Source organism: Cuculus canorus, chromosome 24 (assembly GCF_017976375.1).
Source record: "Cuculus canorus isolate bCucCan1 chromosome 24, bCucCan1.pri, whole genome shotgun sequence".
NCBI lineage: Eukaryota > Metazoa > Chordata > Aves > Cuculiformes > Cuculidae > Cuculus > Cuculus canorus.
In genome coordinates, this window is record NC_071424.1 from 3765594 (window position 1) to 3787679 (window position 22086).

Genomic DNA, 22086 nt, shown 5'->3' on the forward strand with positions numbered 1-22086 from the left:
CATTTCCTCTTGTCTATCACTTGTCACCCGGGAGAAGAGCCCAGCACCTACCTCACCACAACTTCCTTTCCAATCTTCCCTTATCCTCTTCTCCAGGTTAAACAGCCCAAGGCCCCTCAGCTGCTCCCAGAACCCCTGGGCTCCAGGTCCTTCCCCAGTTCCATCTCCCTTCTTTGGACACTGGGGCAGCCCTGTGGTGTTTAGGAGGAGCTGCTGGTTGAGGGAAAGTCCTTGAGAAATACTCCTGGCAGGAGTCACCTAGGAAGACCTGAGGAGCAGGTTTCCAGGACAAAGGTGGCATTATGGAGCTGTATTTACACCCTTGAAGGAAACTCCTGGAGGCAGAAGGTGACATTGCCAGAGTGCTCCTCATCCTACCGCTTTCCTGCCTTATATTTATAAAGCACAAGGACCTTTGGTCCTCACTGTCATCCCTTCTTCTCGGGCAGGGGAAGGACTCCTGGCAGAAGCAAGCAGCCGGTGACAGAGACACCACTTGCTGCAAAGCCGGGACACCCAGACTTTGCCTCATGGGGATCCTCAGCCACAGATCCATCAAAGCAGCAGCCTGGGGATGCCCTCAGCCCTGAAGACACCACATAATCTGTCCATGTCCTTGTTGGGGCGGGTGCAAACCCAACGGTTCGTCACCAAAGCAGTGGGACAGGTCAGAGCGGGGATGCTGGGCAGCAGGGCAAACTGTGCTAGGGTCACCCCGGGAACAGCCCAAAAGGTGGCATCTGATGCTGGGAAGCGCACAGATATCCCAAGGCCATGGGCAAATGCTCTCCAAGACCAAGATGGGGCAATATTCTGCTGAGGCATCCTAGAAGAAGGTGCCTCAGGAGTATCTACTGTTGGTCTGGATGTGGAAGATGACAGGAGTATCACCCAGCTGTTTGTGAGAGATTTCCAGCCCCAAGATGCAAAATGAAGTCTGAAGTAGGCTTTTTTAAACCACCGCTCAAAGGCCATGCTGCCCCTTCCACCCCAGTGCTGAGGCTTTCTGAGCTACTCCACGGAGGTGATGCTCGGAGGAGGCTCAAAGCCGGTACGTGGACTCAAAGCGAGGTCCATCTCTTCTGCCTTTTGGAGATGGAAGTTCTCTGTTTGTCCCACACCTCAAGAGGCTCTCATGTTGCCAGAGAGGGGACAGAAACACCTCACTGGTGCTGTTGGGGAGGCTGCCCCGTGGGAAACTTGCTCCTGCAAGCACTAGGTATGCTCAGAGGGGCAGGTGGGATGCAGCGACCCTGGCCGGCACAGTGAGGGTCCTCCGCAACTGCAACCAAGCCCTGGGCATCCCCTTCCAACCTCAGCTCCAGCTTCCAAATCAGAGCTTGGTCATCTGTCCAGAGCCATGTAAACACAGCCAGAGAGGTGGGAGGAGATGTTTTATCTAGGTTCGCCTTGTGAGTCAGAGGCAGAGGAAGGAAAATGCAGCAGTCTGACCCATTCGCTCACTCAGTGGCCACCAGGCAACACTCCCTGACCTTCCCCAGGCTGCCTTCATGCCTCCTCATCCTCCCTGGAAACAAGGAGGCCAGTGCAGTCTGGGAGATGCTCTGACCAGAGCTGGACCTGACTGTGTGCCAGAGGACAGAATCAGTTTGTACTGATCATCAAACCTCACTGATAGAGAGCGAAGCCTGCGCTGGTGCGTCTCGGCCGCTGCGCCAAGCAGACAGCCGGGGAGGTGGGGGGGAAGGAGCAAGCAAGCCCGTCAGTTCCTTCTGATGTCTTTGCTAAAAATCCCAGCTACAAAGAGATCTAATTGCAAATGAACTAATTAAGTAAACCTCTGACGAAGCGTGAAAACAATTTGTTTGACCCTGACGCTAGCAGAGGGCTCTTCGACAGCGGAGTTAATCAGTCAGTGCTGGAGCCCACAAGCAGTGTCAGCGGGCTGCCGCGCTGCCATCTGCTTCCTCCCCTCCTCTCACCCCCCAGGAGCAGAGCTGCACGCTCCCCTTGCCTCCTGCCCGCTGCACAGGGTCTTCTTCTCCTATCCCTGTGTGTTTTCCCCTTTTGCACGGAGCCTCGGGCACAGATTTTGAGGTGTCTCAACTTATTTCCAGGGTCTCCCTCATTGCCAAGCCCATGCTGTCCCGGCATGAGAGTGTGAGGCTCTCCTCTCCTCCAGGGAAACCTCCCCAAAAACCAGGAGCACTTACTTGACAAACTGTCCCAAGTCCTCACAGAGGGTTTCGCAGCCGGGCCACTTGCACTCTCCGTGGCCGTAGAGCGGGTGGGAGCTGGGGGTCTCTTCATGGGAAGAGCTGCAGAGGATGGAAAGGATCTGTCAGATGGGGCAGCTGTGATGCTCCAGTGTTCCCATGCATAGGACCAGTCCTTGGGGACCCAAAGGGATACCTTCCTGCCCTCCACACGTACATGGGCGCAGTGAAACAGCAACCAGACTTGTTTATGGGGTGCGCAGAAGCCCCTCAACCCCCTGAGCCCACTGCCAGCCCTGTGGGTGGTGGATCCCAGCCCCATGGGTGATGGATCCAGTCCCGTGGGTGATGGATCCCAGCCCCTTCTACCTCTCTAGAGGTAAAAGCACAAAGTGCCAGAGCCCAACCCGGCTCTACCTGTCCCTTCTTGGCGTGTGCATGGTGCTCTGTCCGTTGGGCAGAGGGTGATGGGAAATGGGAGGCGAGACCTTGGCGGCAGAAAACGAGGTAGAGTTGGAGGTGTTGGTGGTGAGGTCAAGACCCTCTTGCTTAATGCTGTCCTCGACAGGCTGGGCGGCCGTGACCTCCTTCCAGAGCTGCTGGAGGTCTGAGGGGCACACAGCTACAATGAGGGGAGAAAGCAACCATCGTTAGCGAGGGGAAAGAGCAGCAGCCCCCGGCACCCGTGCACCACGCTGGCTTGGAATGACCTCCCAAACTCCCTCCCTGCACAGCCGGCACAGCTCCACAAAGCTCAGGCAGATCAGTGGGGGCCATGGACTGGGAAATCATCACCCAAAGCTCTCTGTGCACACAGCCACGAGGGAAGGCTGAACCATCAGGAACCCCAAATAAGCCCTGCAGAGCTGCCCCTGCAGGGGAGGAAACCCTTGGCAAGAGGAAACCACGGGCCCAATCCTGCACACAAGCCAGTGCAAACTCTCCCAACACTACAGGAAAGCTGGGGAGGCGTTCTTCATCAGGGAGTGCAGGGATAGGATGAGGAGGAATGGTTTGAAGGTGTTCAAGGCCAGGTTGGATGGGGCTTGGAGCAACCTGACCCAGTGGGAGGTGTCCCTGCCCATGGCAGGGGGTTGAAACTAGATGGGCTTTAAGGTCCCTTCCAACCCAACCCATTCCATGATTCTATGATTCATTCTAAGCTGCTCCTCCCGTTAATGCAATCAGGCCCCAAACTTTAGATGGATGCACTAGGAAAAGCAACACTCCCAGCCCTCTCCCCAGCCCGTTTATAGGCCTCTCTTGCTGCAGCGAGAAGCTGCAGCTGTGGGGACCCCTCCAAAGTGCCCCCCCAGCCTCAGCAGGGGTCCTTACCTTGGGGCAGGGTCTGGAGGGGCACGGTGCCCTGTCCCGGCGGGAGGCTCACCAGCCCCTGGCGCTGCAGGTTTAACAGGTGCTGCTGCTGGAGCTGCTGCATCTGCAGGAGCTGCTGCTGGAAGGCCAGCTGCTTGTTCCCTAACGGCTGCCGTGAGACAAAAGGCAGAAATCAAAGCCCGTTATTTCCAGCTTTGCAGCAGCAGCAGCCTCGCAGGGGAGGCAGACGGCAGCCAGGGATGCCCGCGGCGGTGGTACCACGGCCGTGCGTGCTTCTGTCCTGCTGCCAGGCTGCTCTGCCCGCTCAGCTTGTGGCTGAGTGGATGGAGGCTTTGATCTATCGGAAGAGGAGGGGAAGAAAAGGAAAGGGATAAAAATAAAGCACTGAAAAGAGAGGGGGTGAGCAGAGCTGGGGGCTTGCTCAGAGCAGAGACCCAACTCTGCCTGCAAAGGGGGGCAAACCCGCAAAGCTGAGCTGTGGGGTCCCATGTGGGAAGGCTCAGGTGCAGGGCGAGGTCCCACGGGCACCGAACATCACTGAAAGAAAGGGGACACCCAGAAGGCAACCTGGATGCACAGAATACTCCTTTAAGTAGGGAAACGGTCTCTATTTGCCAAAAATGACCAATCCAAGCCCCTTCTTGGAGAGGGCAGAAAACAACTCTCTGCCGGGGAGAGGCGCTCAGCATCCTCCCAGGTAGGGCGACTCTCCCACTGGTTCCCAGGAGCAGGGCCATGCTCTGACCAACATAGCCAGCCCTAAACTAGTTAGGCAGGACAGGTCCCTGGGGAGGCACCAAGAAATCCATGAGAATTAACTGAAGGGGAGAGAATTCAATTAGGGATGGGGACAGGCAGCTGCTAATCCGAGCCAGCCACGAGAGGGGAGCTGCCCCGGGCCTGCCCGGCCTCATTAGCGGGGCAGGCGTCTCCGTAACCCCTTGAACCCCTCTGTGTTTGCGCAAATGTTGTTTGTAGGTTGTGAGGAGCCAGGCTGGCAGGCAGCGTGAGCCGGCTGTGCCGCGGCAACCAGCCCCTCCATGGCAGCTCTGTTATCATGAGAGAGAAATCTTGCTCAGGAAGTTCTGGATCAGGGAGAGCAGGGTTAGGATGAGGGGGGGACAGTTTTCAGCTGAAAAAGGGGAGATTGAGATGAGATCTTAAGAAGAAATGTTTTTCTGGGAAGGTGGGGAGGCCCTGGAACAGGTTGCCCAGAGCAGTTGTGGCTGCCCCATCCCTGGAGGGGTTCAAGGCCAGGTTGGATGGGACTTGGAGTCCCTGATCCAGTGGGAGGTGTCCCTGCCCATGGCAGGGGGTGGAACTGGATGGGCTTTGAGGTCCCTTCCAACCCAAACCATTCCATGATTCAATGATTCTTTAAGTGCCCCTCTCAGCAAAGCAAGCCTCTGCCTTGGCAGAAGACATCAGGGAAGTCCATGCTATGGGGCTTCCCCTTCATCTCACTGCCCTCTGCAGCCCCATTACTTTGCCCAAAAGGAAGTATTTTCATGTCTATGTTCTTACTGATGAGCACAAGAACTTTACAACAATAAATGCCCTTTTTTAATCTTCTGGCTGGGTCTGAGCACTGTGGGGTTTCAGCCCCCCAGTGCACAGGGGATCCCAGGGACCTGGCACAGCCCCACCTCACTCTCTCGATGATCCCCAAGGCTGCATCTCACGCTCTGCTCAACAGGGAACAGCAGACAGACTCTCTGTGGCAAACCCCATTCGTGGCTTATTTGTGAATCAGCAGGTGTTGCTGCCCCTAAGCAGCACCCTGGGCCCCATGGGATGCAGGTTATCCCCTGCGGATGCTCGGCTCTTTGAGAAACGGGAGGCAGAGATGGGCTCCAGGCATTGCCCTGCAAAATCCCTATAGTCTGCAACACAAGGCACGACTGCAAGTCCTGTCCAGGGCACAGAGAGAGTTTATATCTAGTTTGTCAGCCTCAAGAAGGATGTGGGGGTTCCTCGCTGTCCTGTCCATCTCTTGGTCACATCAGAATTGCGCCTGAGAGTCAGGACTGGATCCTTTCTGGCTTTGCCCCAGTTCCGCAACTCTGATACTTCATAGGCATAAATCAAAGCAATTTCTGCTTAGCGAAGAGAATCTCAGTGCTCACCCTCACTACCAAGCAAGGCACTGACCCAGGAGGGCTTCAGGGACACGGGATCGAAGCAGTCAGTGGCCTGGTAGGACCGTGACGGAGGGAAAAAGGGGAGAGCAGAGTGTGTGCCCTAAGGCCTTAACAGAAGCAGCATTGTCCCTCACGGTGTCCCTGTCTCCATCAAGGCGAAGCTCTGCCACCACGTGAGATGGACACGCATGTTCTTGCCTTCATGCCTTGGTTAGAAACTGGAATCAGGATGGGCTGGGCTTCTCCTCCTCTTCCCGGCTCCACCGCCGCCCTCCCCGTGGGCGCCAGGGCAAGCTCAGGCTTCGTACAAGCACAGTCCCTTTCACAGCCCTTCCAGGCTGCGGAGTGGGAGGAAACGGGGAGCAGATAAACTCCAGAGGATCCCCAGAGCTCATCGTCTGCACCTCGTACCCAGCTGGGCTTTCCTGACCAAGTCTCACCAGGCTGCAGCCAGCAGAACCCTCGGGGAACCGACCCACGTGTGATTCTGGCAGAGACAACGCTGCCCACGCCGAACCTCCACCTTCATGAGCTTCAAATCCATGCGTGCATCCTTCCGGCTTCTCCGGACCATGAACACAGGGAGCAGCCCCAAGAATACGACCCCTGGCTCCCAGCAGGTGCACAAACGCCTGGACTAAGCCAAACCAAAGGCCACTTCTCTTTGGGGATGCCAGTTTGCCAGTCCCTAGGGAGCAAGCACTACACAGCAGAGCCAACAAACTGCATGGGCTCAAAGACACCGAAAGCAATGGGTAAAGAGGTGCATCCACATGTGAACCTCCCGAAAGGTACCCATCAGCCCAGGGGCTACAAGTCAAGACCTTGCTTTGGAGAAAGCAGGGCAGAAAAAGCCTGAATTTCAGCCTCAGCCTCACTGAAAATCTCTCTCCCTGGCTATCGCCTCAAGAGTTTTGCTCAGCTCCTCTCTCTTCCACAAACCCCAGCGCGGTGAACACCAGCTGAGTCCCTCCCTGATGCCGGCTGGAGGAGCTGGCCCCACGTTTGGGCCAGATCCTGCACTTGGCCCCCATGACCCTTCCAGTCCCGCCTGCCGTCCCAGCATGGGGACTCGGGGTCCAGAGCTTCCCCGGCGCTCGGCGTACATTAGACGCAGATGACTGGGTGCAGCTACTGGGGTAAGAGCCGCCGTCACTTTGATTTATGAGCACATCAGGAGGAGTTTCGGCGTGACACGCAGGACTGACAGAAGCAGTTCATTAAGCTGACACTGAGGTTAGGCAGCAGGCAGCTCCCTGTGCCACCCCCTCCCCTGCCCTGCCAGACTCCGGAGAGGGACAACTCCCTCTGTGCAAGCTTTAGGGGCAGACAGAGACCCACTGGCCTCGTCCCCTGGGGATATTGGGGTCTCTGCACCTGGCCACCGCTTGCAGCAGCTGGGCTTGGAGAGGCAAAGAGACAGAGCGGGACAGCAAACACCGGCTTCACGGCCTCTTGCCAGGAGGGTGAGGGGCTGCCTGGATCCGTCCCAGCCCTGCGCTGCAGCTCCTCACTCCCCCGGTACCCAGGATGCTGCTGGGGGTTTGCCCTTACACCCTAATGCAGGAAAACACTCCGGGATGGGTTGGGATGTGCTGCAGCTCAGCCCCATCCTGGCGGGATGCATGGATCAGCTGCCTTGCTCGTCCCCTTCCTTGAGCCCCCCTGGCGCCGCACAACTCCTCGCACACCGTGGATACAAAGCACCCCCTGCATCCTCTGGGACAGGATGCTGCCGACACGTTTCCATCCTCCCCTCTCACTCTTTTCCTGCTCTCCCCTTCCCCGTGCCTGCTGGGGGACCTCCAGCCGTGCTGCTCCTCCTGGGGAGATCTAAGCCGCTGCTCCAGGAGAGGCTGCTACCTGCTCCCGGCGCAGCACAAAGCCGTTCCCACCTGCTGATCCCCTCTGTGCTTGCAGACGAGTTGCTGACTTACAATTACACCGAGGCGAGTCCTTGAAATCAAGCAGAGGGGAAGCAGAAGGCGCTCGGTTTACAAACCTTGCAGCGGGGCCGTAATTAAATACTGCCGTGGATTTCCATGAAGGAGCCGACACCAGCCAAGAGCGGCTCTGCGGTGGCATCCCAGACGTGCCAGCTATTCCCCACGCCGACAGGAGAAGCGACTGTATCGCTATTCCCGGCAGGCACACGCTGCTGCCGAATGCAGCCTTTATTAATAGCAGCTGCCCAAATTCATGGGGTGAAGCCAACCCCACAAGGCACAGCTGGGGGCTCTGGGGAGGGGAAACACCACGACATCCACTTCTGGGGTTCCCCTTGCTGTTTTTCCCAGCCCTGGGGTGGTTATGCTGCCAGGACCTGGACATGCACCCCGTTAGTAGCACTCAATGCCCTTTTCCCTCCTCACCAGACTTTCTTAGCGGATAGATTTCTGGTCTCCTCTGTACCATTTAATAGAAAGTTAACACGCGCTTTTTAAACCAGGAGCCTGCTAAGCAAGCCCTTTGTTAAAGCTTAATTATATCCTCGTTCGTTGCTGCAATACAACATCGCCACAGCCAAGAGGAAAGTCCTTGAGGAAGCTTAGATTTATGCCTCCCTCGTTCCCAGAGCACGAGCAGCTACTCCAGCTCCTGGAGATGGCTCTGATAAAGCCTGACCCCGCACACGCTGTGTAAACACGCCAACATCCCGCAATGAAAGCCCCGGGCAAAGTCTATTGAAGGCTCGAGTGGGTGCCGGCCTGATCCTGAGCTGTCCCGTCCCCCCAGCACTGGTGTGTACTTTGCCATCGAGCCCCCGCTGCAGCCACCCCGGTGCAGAGTCTGGGCTTAAACGCTTTCTTCCTCAAAAGAAAGCTGAGTTTTTAAGTGCTCATGAGTGTAAATCAGGGTGTTGGAATTTGGTGGGGTGATTGCAATGAACAGCCTCAGCACCCCATCCCCTTGCTTGTTACTGGTGCTCGACAGGGACCGAGCAGCTCAGCTCCATATCCCTCTGTGTTGGGAACCCAAGGAATGACACCTGATAGAGAGGGCAGCGATGTCAGACACACAGCAGCACGTACAATGCAAAATACCTACGCTGTGTGCACTGATCTGGGAAGAGAGGGGAGCAAAAATATATAAGGAATAAGGAAGAGAGTGATGCTGTCTGCCTGCTGCTGGTCGGGTGGACCCCCAGCCTCCGTGCAACCAGCACACCCCGAAAACCGAGCACTGTTGATACAGTCACAATGCCTTGGAGTGCATGACTATGGGAAAGGACAGCAAAACCTGTTGAGTGAAGGGAGTTATTCAAGACTGATGCAATCACATCGCTATAAAGGCTTCTCCATAAAGCAACCATCTCCCTAGCATGACCTGGTCATGGGGGGCTGATCATCCCCCGCTGGGCTGTCTCCCTTTGGAAAAGCCCTTTGCTGGCATCGCTGTTATTTCACGCAGTGCTTGGGTTTTACAGAACTGCCTTTCCTGGCAGGAAAAGCCCTGGTTTTTGTTTCTACCTGACCAGCCCTGCCTACTTCCCAGGGTGCTGCCGTGCCAGCTCGATCAGAACTGGGCTGCCCAACCAGGGCCGTGCCAGGAGCCTGCAGGGCAAGTGTTGGGCAAGGGCTGAGCTGAGTCTCCTCTGCTGCTCCGGTGAGGAGGATTTGGGGAGCCCTCGCTCTGTGCCAGGGAACAGGGACCTCTCCCTCCCGTCAGGGATGGTCTGGTGGCTCTGCTGGAGCTGCCAGCCCACACCCGCTGACTCCACCGCTCCCCACACCCATCCCCAGAGTTTCTAGATGTGCCGACAAGAACGCAGTGCTGAGAACGGTGCAGCTCAGTGCACGTGCCAGATCACAGATAGCAAGGAGGAACTCCCAGCGTTCGGACGGGCTGCCCTGGCACCCTCCAGGAGCAGGATGCCCCCATGCCCTATCCCTGCTGGCTCCCTGCTGCCTGCCCTGGGTGCTGGGATTCTCACACATCTTGTTTTGTGCTGCTCCCCCTTTTATTTCCTGCCAAATCCAATGGCCCAGAACCCATCAGCGTGAGCTCACCTCTTTGGGTTGCTGCTTTCCGGCTTGCTGCTGCGTCAATAGCTGCAGGTGAAGCTGCTCCTGTTGCTTCTTGTAGTATTCCTGCAACTGGGAGGGAGAGAGGGACGGGAGGCAAAAGAGCAGCCTAGATTAACAGCAGAAACACCCTGTTTGCATCTCTCTACTTGCACTGCTCTGTGCCCAGCACCAGGCTTTGCCACAGCCTCACCAGCTCCTGGCACCGTGCCGTCAGGGCAGGATAAAAAGCGCCTGTTGGAGGAGTCACAGCTGTAGAAGAAACCTTGGGCACGTGCTCCTAACAGCACTGCATCCTCACAGCCAAATAAAATCCCCAACCACCGCTGAAGCCAAACGTGCTGGTTTTTTAATGCCAACTGGTTGCCCTGGCTTTCCAGGAGCCTTCGCCTTGCTTGCCCCCAGCGAGCAGAGTTAAAAATCCTGTTTCAGAAATTCCTGTGCATCCTGGGGATTTCGCAGCTGGGCAGGGGATGTTGTTCGACAGGGGGTTGCAAAACATGGGGAGGGGGGCAACCCTTTGCAAGAAGGGGGGGCTCAGGGGCTCTGGCATGTAATGCAGCATTTCAACAGTAGAAAACCAAACATTAAGGCTGGAAAAGACCTCTGAGAGCATCCAGTCAGCCCAGCACCACCGTGCCGACTAAAACATGTCCCCAAGTGCCATGGCTAAACATTTTATGAACACCTCCATGAAAAGAGCCTCCCATTTTCGACACAGTGGGACCCCAAAACCCCCCAGCAAGTGTTGTGAGAGCCAGGGGATTCCCAGATGCGAAGGGACAGGGAACAAGCATGGCCTCATCCCTGGAGGGGTTCAAGGCCAGGTTGGATGGGGCTTTGAGCGCCCTGATCCAGTGGGAGGTGTCCCTGCCCATGGCAGGGATTGGAACTGGATGGGCTTTGAGGCCCCTTCCAACCCACCCCATTCCATGATTCGATAAAAAAAGAGGATTTTGCTGGGCCAGTAAAAGAGATAAAAACACCGTAGTGATGAGCCACTACAGAGAGTCCCAGCCTGCAGGAGGCCCCAGCCCCTAAATAAACTGTTAGTGATGGATTTGCTGCGGGGAGGGGGGAATGAAGGCACGGGGAGGTCAGTGAGACCCCAGCAGCCCCCACGTCCCCCCACGTAGGGGCGATGGCGGTGGTTCAGGAATGCCCCTTTGGATGCCGGGAAGCCTTTATCAGCTCGGGGCTGACAGCGCTGACAGCAGCAACTTTGCTTTTTCTGTCGGGGAACAGGTTTGGAAGGGCTGGGTGTTTACCCGAAAGCCAAAGTCAGGTCTCTGCAACACGGCCGAGAGCGGCTGCGGGAACATTGGGTCAGGGGTGAGAGGTGTGATGTTTGGTTTTCTTCTGGTGGAGAATGCGAGCTATTCCGGCCTGGGTTGTTTAATTTGCAGTCAAACGTGTTTCTTTATCCGGCTCCAAAGAGGCTCAGGAGAAGGACCCACCCAGGGTAGTGTTTACCCTTTGTTCTTTCCCTGGGGCCAACCTTGAATCCTTATCAGCCTGTTTGGAGTAAACAGGTACTGGAGGCAGGAGGAAGGGTGGGGAGGATGCTTGTGGGATTTCTCCTTCTCTCCCTCCTGCTGGCCGGGAGGTGTTTACCCAAGCAGACCTGTTTTGTTTCGGAGTTGAGGTTTGTTTTTTTTCCTTCTCCTCCTTTTTCTTCCCTCCCCGTTCATTTTACACTTGACAGAGCGTTCCGGAAAAAGCCGTGCGAGGCCGTGAGAAACAAATCCACGCTCTCAGGTCTGGAGTTGGACCGAGGCACCTGCCCTAAAACCCAGGCAGTGACCACGGGGGCTCTGCTTGGGGTCTGTCGAGCCAAGAGCATCCACTCTAAGCCCAGCTCTTCCCAAGGGCTGGGCAGCCCCAAGCCAGCCCTTCTGCAGGAGATTTCTGGGCTTAGAGACCCTCACTCAGGGCAGCAGCATATGGTTTAGTTAGCACTTGTAGTTTTTTTCATCCCTTGGTGCCGGACATGCTGGGAATCCCCATGGAAATACGAGAGAAACACAGGAGCCAAAGGAGGAAAGGACCCATCTTGCGTGCTCCCAACAAGCTCCAGCATTTACAGATATCAGTGAGGAATGGCTCAGCCAGATCCAACCAGACCAGGACCGGTGGTGTTACCTGTTGCAGCATTATCGCCTGCTGCTGCTGCAGGAGGGCCTGGAGCTGGGGTGGCGAGAGGATCTGCTGCATTTGCTGCGGTGTGATCATCTGCGGGGACATCATGGCCACGGACACAGGGACCTGCGGAGAAGAAGGACATGTCACCACTTGGCCACCAGTCTATCCTGGTACAGGGATGCGGTGATGGCACGGATACGCCCCATGGTGCAACTGGCATGGGGGTGAAGCTTCCTAAACCATGAGCTCTCCCCACCCTGAGGGCAGGATGTGCTCTGCAAGGGACTTAGGCAGCTCCAAACCACAGCTCCCTCTCCTCCTGTGAGCCCAGGAAAGGTACCTGTCACTGCTCCTTCCCTCAGAGTCCTGGAGGATGCAGGGAGGAGGGAAACACCACGGGAAGCAGGGAAGATACCAATCACCCAAATAACTTTGCAAAGCAGAGCACAGAGAAAGAGGTTACCAGGTTTTCCACAGACACATCAAAGCTTTACCTCCAGTTGACACCAGTAACTCATGTAATTACCATGCCAAGTGGAGGGGGAGCTAGGAGAACTTGCCAACCCCTGCCTTTGGTTATCATAACACGGGTCCACACCCCCACGGCAAAGCACAGCAGAAGGTGTCAGTGATGGATCCCAGCCCTGGAAGCCCTGCCCAGGTGGAGCAATGCTGCCCTCCCAACCACAGCCCTCAAGAGCTGCCTTGTCTCAGCCCTTTGCTGATCCCACCAGCCCAGAGTCCTTCCCAAAGCTCTGGGCAAGGTTATGGATCTGCAGTGATTTAAGAGCCTTGCCAAAATGCGCCCTTTTCCTGGGAAAGCAGGTAACTGCTGCTGCTGGGAGCAGGAGAGCTGGTCAGCCACCAGGTTTGAAGCTGAAAGAGGGGAGATTGAGATGAGATCTTAGGAAGGAAGATCTTTCCTGTGAGGGTGGGGTGGCCCTGGCTCAGGTGCCCAGAGCAGTGGTGGCTGCCCCATCCCTGGAGGTGTTCAAGGTTGGATGGGGCTTGGAGTAACCTAATCCAGGGAGAAGTTCCCTTGCCCATGGCAGTCGTTGGAACTGGATGGGCTTGAAGGTTCCTTGCAACCTCAACCATTCCATGATTCTATGAACCCCAGGGGCAACTCTGTGCAGTCCCTCCCGTCCACAGCAGACGTCCGGCCGGGCTGGAGCACACTGACCTTCAAAGGAGATTGCAAAAGCTTATCTGTTTACTCAGGCATTTTGCTGGAGGGAGGGCCGAGTTTCATTTGTCGACGGCGATCCCCCCGCCAAGCTGCCTTCGTGTCAGAGTTATTGATTAATCGCTGCGTGTTCACACCCAAAGGCTGCTGCTCGGGCGCCTCTGACTGCACCGGCTCAGCTGGAGATGAAGAGGTTGGAAGGATGCAGGAGCATCCCCAGCAAAGAGGTACCCGCTGATGCCTAACGAGAGTGAGGAGAACCCTAAACACCTCCCACGGCACAAGCACCACTAAGGAGCGACCGCTTTGGCGGTCAGGTGCTTCCAGACAGCTGTGCAAAGCCCTCGTTGAACATCTGGGAAGGAGAGAAGCTGGCGAGGACGGCAAGACGAGAGAGCAAGCGGGGTGCGCGCCCGCTCGCTGGGAGCTAAGCATCCTGCTAATTTCCCCTTTGCCAATTCATCAGCTGGCAACGTGCTCGGAATGAGAGCCCCTAATTAATTGCTCATCCGCATCCCCCCATCGCAGCGGCTTCCCCGCCCCCATCGCTGCCAGGCGGCCTCTCATACACGTTTGCTGGCATTTTCAAATCGGAGGCATCCTAATTACCGGAGAGTTATAACACCTTCCATTTCTCGCCCAGCGGACTGACACCCTGTCAAGAGCAAAGAGAATTGCCAGAGGTTTTGACAACACTAATTGCCCCTATAATCTAAAAACACAAAGGAGAGGCGATTAGTCGAGAGGGCCCCAGCTCTCGATCCGACACGAGGTTTTCACAATGTTACAAGAAAACAAAAGCAACGCTTTTTAGAGTTTGATGGCTGCTAACAAAAGCAGAATTATATTTTCATACAACCTTTGTCTGCATTAAATGGCTTTTTTTTTTTTTTTTCCTTTGCTTCCGTGTTCCAATGCGGAGCTGACATGGGGGAATGGTGGAGGATTTGCGAGGTGTGAACGGGGCGAACTGGTGCTGGCTCTTGCGAGGGGCATCCGGGCTTCGCCGCTTCCCCAACAGAGGATGAAGGTGCATGAAGCATTTTCCCCAAAGCATGGAAAACATCCCCATCCTAAGGTTTCCAGGCAGGGCAGGAACTTTCTTTAGTAAAAGAAAGGCACTGGTGAGGCATTGCATGGGTTGCCCAGAACAGCGGTGGCTGCCCCATCCCTGGAGGTGCTCAAGGCCAGGTTGGATGGGGCTTGGAGCCCCTGATCCAGTGGGAGGTGTCCCTGCTCATGGCCGGTCCCTTCCAACCCAACCCATTCCATGATTCTAAAAGGGGAAACTCCCATAGACAGCAAGTTTTTCTCCCTCTGCAGATATTCATCGCGAGCGCCGGTGCCGGCTGTCGAGGAGGCAAGTGTTGGCAACTGGCTTGACCCTGGCAGGGGCAGCAAACAGCAGAGCTGCGGCTCTGTGCCCTGGTGACAGCACCAGCTGCCTGATGGGGACGGTGACAGCTACCGCCCTGGCAAAATAAGATGGGAACAGAAATGTCCACTGCCAACAGAAATGTCCCAGAGGAGGGACAGCCTGGTGCAGCCCCCAGGATGCTGAGAAAGAAGTGCAGCTCAGCCCCTTCACAAGCACTCATGGTGACCACCGATGGGCAAGCTGCCCTACGGAAGGGACAAGCCAGCCTGGCATTCCTGGATAACAGGGCTTTGGGCAATAATTGCCTCAAAAACACCCAAAACCCCAACAGAAGTGAGAGCCAAAGGGCGCTGAGGAGAGCAGCACCTAGCTGCATCCTTCTCCATCCATTCACCCAGCAGCAAAGTCCCTTCCCAGGCACCAGAGCAGCCGGAGACCATCCCTGCATGGGACAGTCGCACCAGACCCAGCAAATCCCTTGGGAAGCAGGTCCTAGCCGCCAGCTCCGCAGCAGCGGCTGGTCCCCGGCCGGCGCGTCACGATCTGGCATCTGCCAGACACCGACTCAGGAAGGGTTTGACTCACGCCTTGGCTGGCTGCCACTCTGCAAAACTGCTTACTAACAGCTCCAACTGCCTCCCAGAAAGCCCCAGCGCTGCGGCTCCGACCGGGGAGGCTTGAGGGGGTGATTTTCCAGGCGGTCCCGGTTGTAATCCCTGCGTGCCAGAGGATGGGGCGGACGCGGCTCATCAGGCAGCGGGTGGAAAATGAGATGGGTATTACAGGGGAAACTCGGCACTCGGCGTAAGCGTGGAGCAACTCTGCCAAAGCCGGCTGAGCGAAACAGGATTTGGCTGGGCAGAACACAGCAGGATGGGGGAGAGATGCTTTTAGTTCAATTTTTTCTCAGATTTTCTATTTTTTTTTTTTCTTTTCACAGGAAGCGGATTGCAACTCCCAGCCATGAGGCAGAGCAGGGAAAACCATGGCCCGACGGCCAGTCTTGGCTCTGAGCGCTGCGGGGCTGCCATCAGAGGGACAGCCGCCCTCCTGACCCCCGGAACAGCCAGCTTGGCAGACCCAAGCAGGAGCTGGGATGTCCCTCATCAGCCCAGGGCGTGTGAGCAAGCCTGCGGTTTGCTCAGCCTCAAAGCATCCCTGTACTGACCTTCACCTCCCAACCGCACCATCATCCACGCCAGGAGGTTGCCGCAGGAGCTGCTGTGTCCCCAGGGAGCTCGGGAAGGAGCATCTCCAGGTCCCCACTGAAAACCACACATCCAAGCTCCCACGCCAAGGCAGGCGCAGCCCAGACTTCATCCCCGCTGAGCCAGGGGGAACTCTGGGGCCACAGGGATGAGCAAATCTCTCCCTGTGGTGGGTGCCTGCCAGGTACCTGGGGTGTTCGATGCTTCCCACAGAGCCCAAGGCGCTGCACATCCTTGTCTCCGATCTAATCTTGGGGTTTAATTCCCAATTAGAAACAACAGCAAACATGTTTGTGCTGTTTTCCTTTTCTTAAAATACCCTTTTCAATTCCAAACCCAACAGAAACAAACTAAGGAGGTCGGAGAGGGAGGCCGGGAGCCGGGAACAGAATGGGAGAAACAAGAACACCAAGAGCAGCTTCGGGTCTGCTGTTTTTAAGAGCAGGACATGAGCAAACCTCCCTCCCAGAGAACGCACTTTTTGCAACCACAGCTGGAGAAAAGCAAACCTTTCACTTCAAGAACAGCCAAAGCACGTAGGCATATCCACATCTCCCCCTCGTGCGCTCAGCATCCCTGGGCAAGCTCGGAGATTCAGCTGACACAGACCATCTGCAGGAACTTCAAACACCCGGGGGCACACAGCGATGCCTCTCGCATCAGCGTAAACCCAGTCACGATTTACACACCCTTATGGGTGGCACAGGGCTACCCAAACACTGCTCCACCACCACTCCACTCACTGGACCTTACCAAGATGGGACAGAGATGATGGATCAAAATCTACCCAGGGTTACAAGAGAAAGCAAACCCAGGGAGCTCTGGGCTGGGTTTTGAGGCTGTGGGGTTATTTCCTGAGCACTTTGAGCAGCCTTAGCACCAAAGGAGTAATTGTCCTAGAGGGAGGTGGCAGGAGGAGGGCAGCAGCATGGGGTGAGCAAGCGAGTGGGTGCCAGTGTATCTCCATGAAGGACAAACAGCCACTGATGTTCGGCTGCACGCAGAGAAAAGGAGGAATCAATCCCCTGCGTGTTCAGCCCATCGTGCATCCTTGTTAGCGCGGCACGCCCCGCCGGGGAGGCACTAATCGCGTATAATTGGGCTGCAAGTCGCAAGAAGTTGAAAGGGACGTGGCTGGGGGATGCTCGGGGAGAGGCGACGGTGCGCTGGCTGTGTGACAGCCCTTCCTCAGTGCAGCCATGCTAGGGAGTGGGATGACCCGCTGCCCTGAGCATCACCCAGGTGGGGTCCTGGGGAGAGCAACATCTCCTCCACGGGCTCAGGATGCTGCAGGGATTGAAGTAACTCCTTTGCTCCCACGTTAAACCAAATGTTGCGGCAGTAGGGATGGAGCGGGATGGCAGCGGTGGCAGAGGCTGTATGGGGGATGGAAAAGAGGAGGGGAAGTGGCAGGGGGAACCGGGATGGACAGCGGTGCGGTGAGTTCAAATGGAAAAACCTCGCACTGCGCAAGCCGAGACAGACGGGCTGCTGTATTTTTTTCCTGGAGAGGGAACACAGAAGGGCTGGTATTGATCTGTCTTCATTACCCATTTCACTCAAGTTTCAAATCAACAAAATACACTTTTCCGCTCTGCTGCCCTCCCCGCCGCAGCAGACAAAAGAAAAGCAATTTCCCGCAGTTCGCTCCAAACTCTTCTTCCCTTCCCTCAGTGCCCTTCAGCCCCTCTCCCATTTCAGAGGCTTTTGAACCTCAGTAAGCTGCTCCCACCAGAGGCTGGAGGACCCCTGGCTCCAGCGGCTGGGCTGGGAAAGGGACCCCAAAGAGGGCACCCTAGGGTTCAGCGCTGCCTCCGAACCAGAAATGGGCCAGCATCAAAAATACAGGGCATGGACAGATTCATAGAATCAGAATGGGCTGAGTTGGAAGGGACCTTAAAGCCCATCCAGTCCCACCCCATCCATGGGCAGGAATACCTCCCACTGATCAGGGGTTCCAAACCCCATCCAACCTGGCCTTGAACCCCTCCAGGGATGGGGCAGCCACCACTGCTCTGGGCAACCTGTTCCAGGGCCTCCCCACCCTCACAGCAAAACATTTCTCCCTAAGATCTCATCTCAATCTCCCCTCTTTCAGTTTAAAACCATTATCCCATGTCCTATTCCTGCCCTCCCTGATCCAGAGCCCCTCCCAGCATTCCTGGAGCCCCTTTCAGTACTGGAAGCTGCTCTAAGGTCTCCCTGGAGCCTTCTCTTCTCCAGGCTGAACAACCCCAACTCTCTCAGCCTGTCCTTGTACATGAAGTGCTCCAGCCCTCGGATCATCTCTGTGGCCTCCTCTGGACTCACTCTGGATTCCTCACTGCCTTCCAAACACGCTCCAGCACCTTGTACCATGGGCTTTACCAGATACCAGCAGTACCTCCCCATGCCAGTGGGGTCCCGGGGGGATCCACCACAACAAAACTCCCCCAAATGCAAGACTTTGTCAGCATTCATCCACCAAGTTTCTTACAGCTTAAAAGTTGCAAAGGAGTAAAACCATTTAAAAATGTTTCAGGATGGGGTCTGGGGGCATTTTTTTTTGATGCATCTGTAATTCGAGTGTCAGCTGTGAGGCTCTTCACACACACCTCCAGCCATCTGGGGGGAGAGAGGGTTCATACTCCAAAAAAAACCCAACCCCAAGATCCTATCGAGCCCAGCTCCTTGTTTGTTTTTAAGAGCACGCTGTTACCGCCTGTCATTAATATTCTCACTGGCTTAGAGCCCCATAAATGTCCCGTGCCCATCAGCAAGGTGACAGGGAGCAGCAAACGCATGGTGTCAGCAAGCTCCCGGGATCTGGGTGCTCGGCACAGGGCTTCTGCTCTCTCTGCAAGCACTGGGATGCTCCTGGGGGTCGCTCGTATTTGGGACACCCTCCAAATGCCCAAATGCTGTGGAAATCCAGCCCCTGGGTCCCAAACACAGTAAAAATAACCACTGTCCTGCCACACTCCCCTATCTCTCCCCAGCCAGAGGCGGCTGCACTGGGACCCAGCCTTCCTCCACCTCCTCCTCCTCTTGCAGCCGTCCTGGCCAGTCTCATCCACACCACTCTGCTGTTAGATAAACTTCCTTTCAAAGGAGTCTGCTTAATCCTCTATCTCCCCTCGGTCAGATCCCGCTCCAGCTGCCGGTGGGGCCGTGGGGGGAGGAAAAGGCCGGTCACTGCTGAGTTATGAGCTATTTCTGACTCACGTCTACAACTTTCACAAGTCCTTTTGCAACACAAAAAAAGGGAGGAGGGGAGAGGAAGGCAGATCCAGTTTGCTCCAGCAAAGCCGCCGGCCAGATGGGCAGGGAGGGGAGGCGAGAGAAAGTAGCAGAGAAGAGGGAATGGGATGTTAAGCGAAGAGAAGTGTGTGAACATCGCAGCAGCGGAGGGAGAAGTAAGGGATGGGCGGGGGAAGAAGTACAGGCAGAAGCACAACCAGGGATGCACACCCATGGAGGGGAGCGACACGCCGGTTACCGGAATCTGACTTCACCCTCACTGCCTTTGTCCTTCGCAGACATTTTCCATGCAGTGACTGCATTTCCTTCCTGCGAGCACCAGTGGAAAAAGCCGCCTGTTTGTGTTGCAGAAGCCCTGAGTAATTCCCACTGCTCATACCCAGCTGCTGCTTCCCAACCTGGGGGAGCAGCTGGGGGGTCTCCGGGCTCCCTTGGCCTCTCGGATCCCCCTCCAGTGCTGGCAGCACCAAGACAGCTCTTGCTGCCGGCTCTGGCTCAGCTGTACCCCACTCACCGAGCCGGCGATCGCCCATCCCAGCCCTGGCTCTTGCTGCCCTCCTGTCGCCGTGCTGGCTCAGCCTGGCATAGGCAGGACCTCCAGCTCTGAGAGCGCTTGTGCTAATTACTTTCCTTTGTTAATTAAACCCACGTGGCTCTAATAAGGTAACCTGCTGTTCTCCGATAAATTTAATTAGCCTGAAGGGAGAGCCCCTCCGCACAGCTATTTAAATTGTCACTTCCCATTGCTTGGGCTTTGCTTCTTCCTGCCTCTCTCTCTTTCCAGGTTCACACCCCTCCTCTGCCCCTTTCTCTTGGTGCAGGAGCGTGCAGGGGAGCAAAGGGAACGCCCCTCTTTCCCTATGGGAGCAGGATGTCATTCAAGGGTGCTGCACCCACCCAAAGTCCTGTTTTCCTGCCAGTCTACAAAAAAAAAAACCCACTCCAGCTGAGCCTTTCTCCCATCCCAGCAGTTGTTCCATACTGGAGGGGCTGCCCTGGCTCCAGCTCCAAAGGGCCGTCCCTTATCCAGCCCCTGCACCCCACCTACAGCACCCAGCATCAATCCTGGGGTGTGCGCCCCTGAGAAGCTCGGCACCTCCCTGTCTGAAACGCTCCCTGAACATATGGTGGCACGCAGTGACCTCGCTCTTGTCCTTCATAGAATCATGGAAGGATTCGGGTCTGAAGGGAGCTTAAAGCCCATCCAGTTCCACCCCCTGCCATGGGCAGGGACACCTCCCACTGGCTCAGGGGCTCCAAGCCCCATCCAACCTGGCCTTGAAACCCTTCAGGGATGGGGCAGCACCACTGCTCTGGGCAACCTGGGCCAGGGCCTCCCCGCCCATACAGGAAAACATTTCTTCCCAAGATCTCATCTCAATCTCCCCTCTTTCAGCTTAAAACCATCCCCCCTCATCCTATCCCTGCCCTCCCTGATCCAGAGCCCCTCCCCAGCTTTCCTTACCCTGCCTGAAGCCACCCATTCCCTCCAATCACCCTTTCCCACCATTCCAGTACTCAATGGAGACTACATCCCCCACCCCAAAAAAAACCTCCCCAAGAAATTTCTGGAGGTTGACAATGGATTTAACTCTTTGTGGGCTCCTGGTGCGCTTTAGCCATCCTGAAGACAGAAGCAATGTGTTTCCATGTGCACTCTCCCACAGTATCATTTTGCAGCCGAACCCTTCCTGAAAAGAGGGTGAGGGGACACACGGACACACATCCTTGGGGCTCACCTGCACCGCCGGCTGCTTGCCCTCATTGCTGCTGGGGGAGCTCAGCCCCGTGGCCTGCTGCAGCAGGAACTGGCGTGCCACCTGGAGAGCCTGCAAAAGAGACACAGCGGGGTGGGCAGGATGAAGGGTGCCCTCCTCCTCCTCCATCCTCCGGGCATGCTCCCACTCCCCAGAGCAGCGCCTGGATGTGGGGCTGGCCAGACTGACTCTCTGTGGGTCTGAGGACAGGCTGAGAGAGTTGGGGTTGTTCAGCCTGGAGAAGAGAAGGCTGTGAGGAGACCTTAGAGCAGCTTCCAGGACTGAAAGGGGCTCCAGGAAAGCTGGGGAGGGGCTCTGCAACAGAGAGTGCAGGGACAAGACAAGGGGGAATGGTTTTCAACTGAAAGAAGGGAGTTTCAAATGAGATCTGAGGAAGAAATTCTTCATTTTGAGGATTTTGCACGTGTTGCCCAGAGCAGTGGTGGCTGCCCCATCCCTGGAGGGGTTCCAGGCCAGGTCGGATGGGGCTTGGAGCCCCTGATCCTGTGGGAGGTGTTCCTGCTCACGGTAGGGGTGGAACTGGATGGGCTTTAAGGTCCTTGACAACCCAAACCTTTCTACGATTCATGGGGTGCAAGCGATGCACAAGGGCAGCGCCGCCTGATGCTCCATGTGCGCACTCTCCCGCCACACCGGTACATCCCATCACAGATCACTGTTCTCCCTAGAGCCACGGATGCCCACAGAGAGCTGGAGGCAATCCTGTCCTTCCCAAAACCCCCTCCAGATCTTCAGCAAGTCACCGGGTCCAGCATCTTTGTGCCTTTGGCTTATTTTCACACAGCTCAGCCCTGGCACGAAGGTCCAGTGCTGTGGCTGTCTCCTCGATGACTTATTCTACTCTTGCACAGAGCCACCACTACATTTCTCCTGCAGATGACATCCATTGTGTCTAAAGCTACCACGTATATTTAATTTTACATCTTATTGTCATGCTGGAGGACCAAAAAGTCCCAACCACCACCAGGATTCGGCTCAGGCCAAGTGCAGGATTACCCTCTGAATTAACAATCCATGAGCGCATCCCCACGGAGTTTATGGTGATTCGGGAGGAGTTTAGCCAGTGACCAAGATGAAACCTGATTATTTTTATGCGTGTTTGCCTAGAAAGAGTTCTAGGTTTCCTTAACTTGTTTCCAGGGACGTAGGTGTCCTGCTGGGAAGTCGCACAACAGAGAAAAGAGGGAGAAACGAACACAAATCGATAAAAAACACTTGTGGAAACACACGCAGGGACAAGCAGGCACGAGCCAGCCGTGCAAAGCAGTGTCGGCAGCCACATAAAGTAGATGGAATTAAGGAAAACCCTGCAAAGAGAGAAGAAGGAGGGAGAAGCAAGTGTGAGCCAGTTGGTCACAGGCGAGGGCGAGCACCGGCGTGTGAGCAAGCCGAGAAAAGGAGCTTCATTCAGGAGCAGAGAGCCAGGAGAGGGAATAAAACCCTAAGGAAATCCACGCTATGGTACCTGGCTGCTCT

The 22086-nt window shown here is 56.0% G+C and overlaps 1 protein-coding gene across 3 annotated transcripts in view; it reads right to left on the reverse strand.

Annotated features, from left to right (window-relative positions):
* Positions 1-22086, reverse strand: part of FOXP4 (forkhead box P4) — a 70282-nt gene that overhangs the window by 15292 nt on the left and 32904 nt on the right. For 2 of the 3 annotated variants that reach the window (XR_008453472.1, XM_054087527.1), the window contains exons 3-8: positions 20572-20661; positions 11821-11943; positions 9664-9750; positions 3513-3660; positions 2595-2799; positions 2175-2279 (exon numbers count right to left, since the gene is read on the reverse strand). Coding sequence is in view for 2 of the 3 variants with exons in the window: in XM_054087527.1 (XP_053943502.1) it covers positions 2175-2279; positions 2595-2799; positions 3513-3660; positions 9664-9750; positions 11821-11943; positions 20572-20661 (758 nt within the window). In the remaining variant the exon portion in view is untranslated. The remainder of the gene's footprint in view (positions 1-2174; positions 2280-2594; positions 2800-3512; positions 3661-9663; positions 9751-11820; positions 11944-20571; positions 20662-22086) is intronic. The other variant, XM_054087528.1, reaches the window with a different exon arrangement.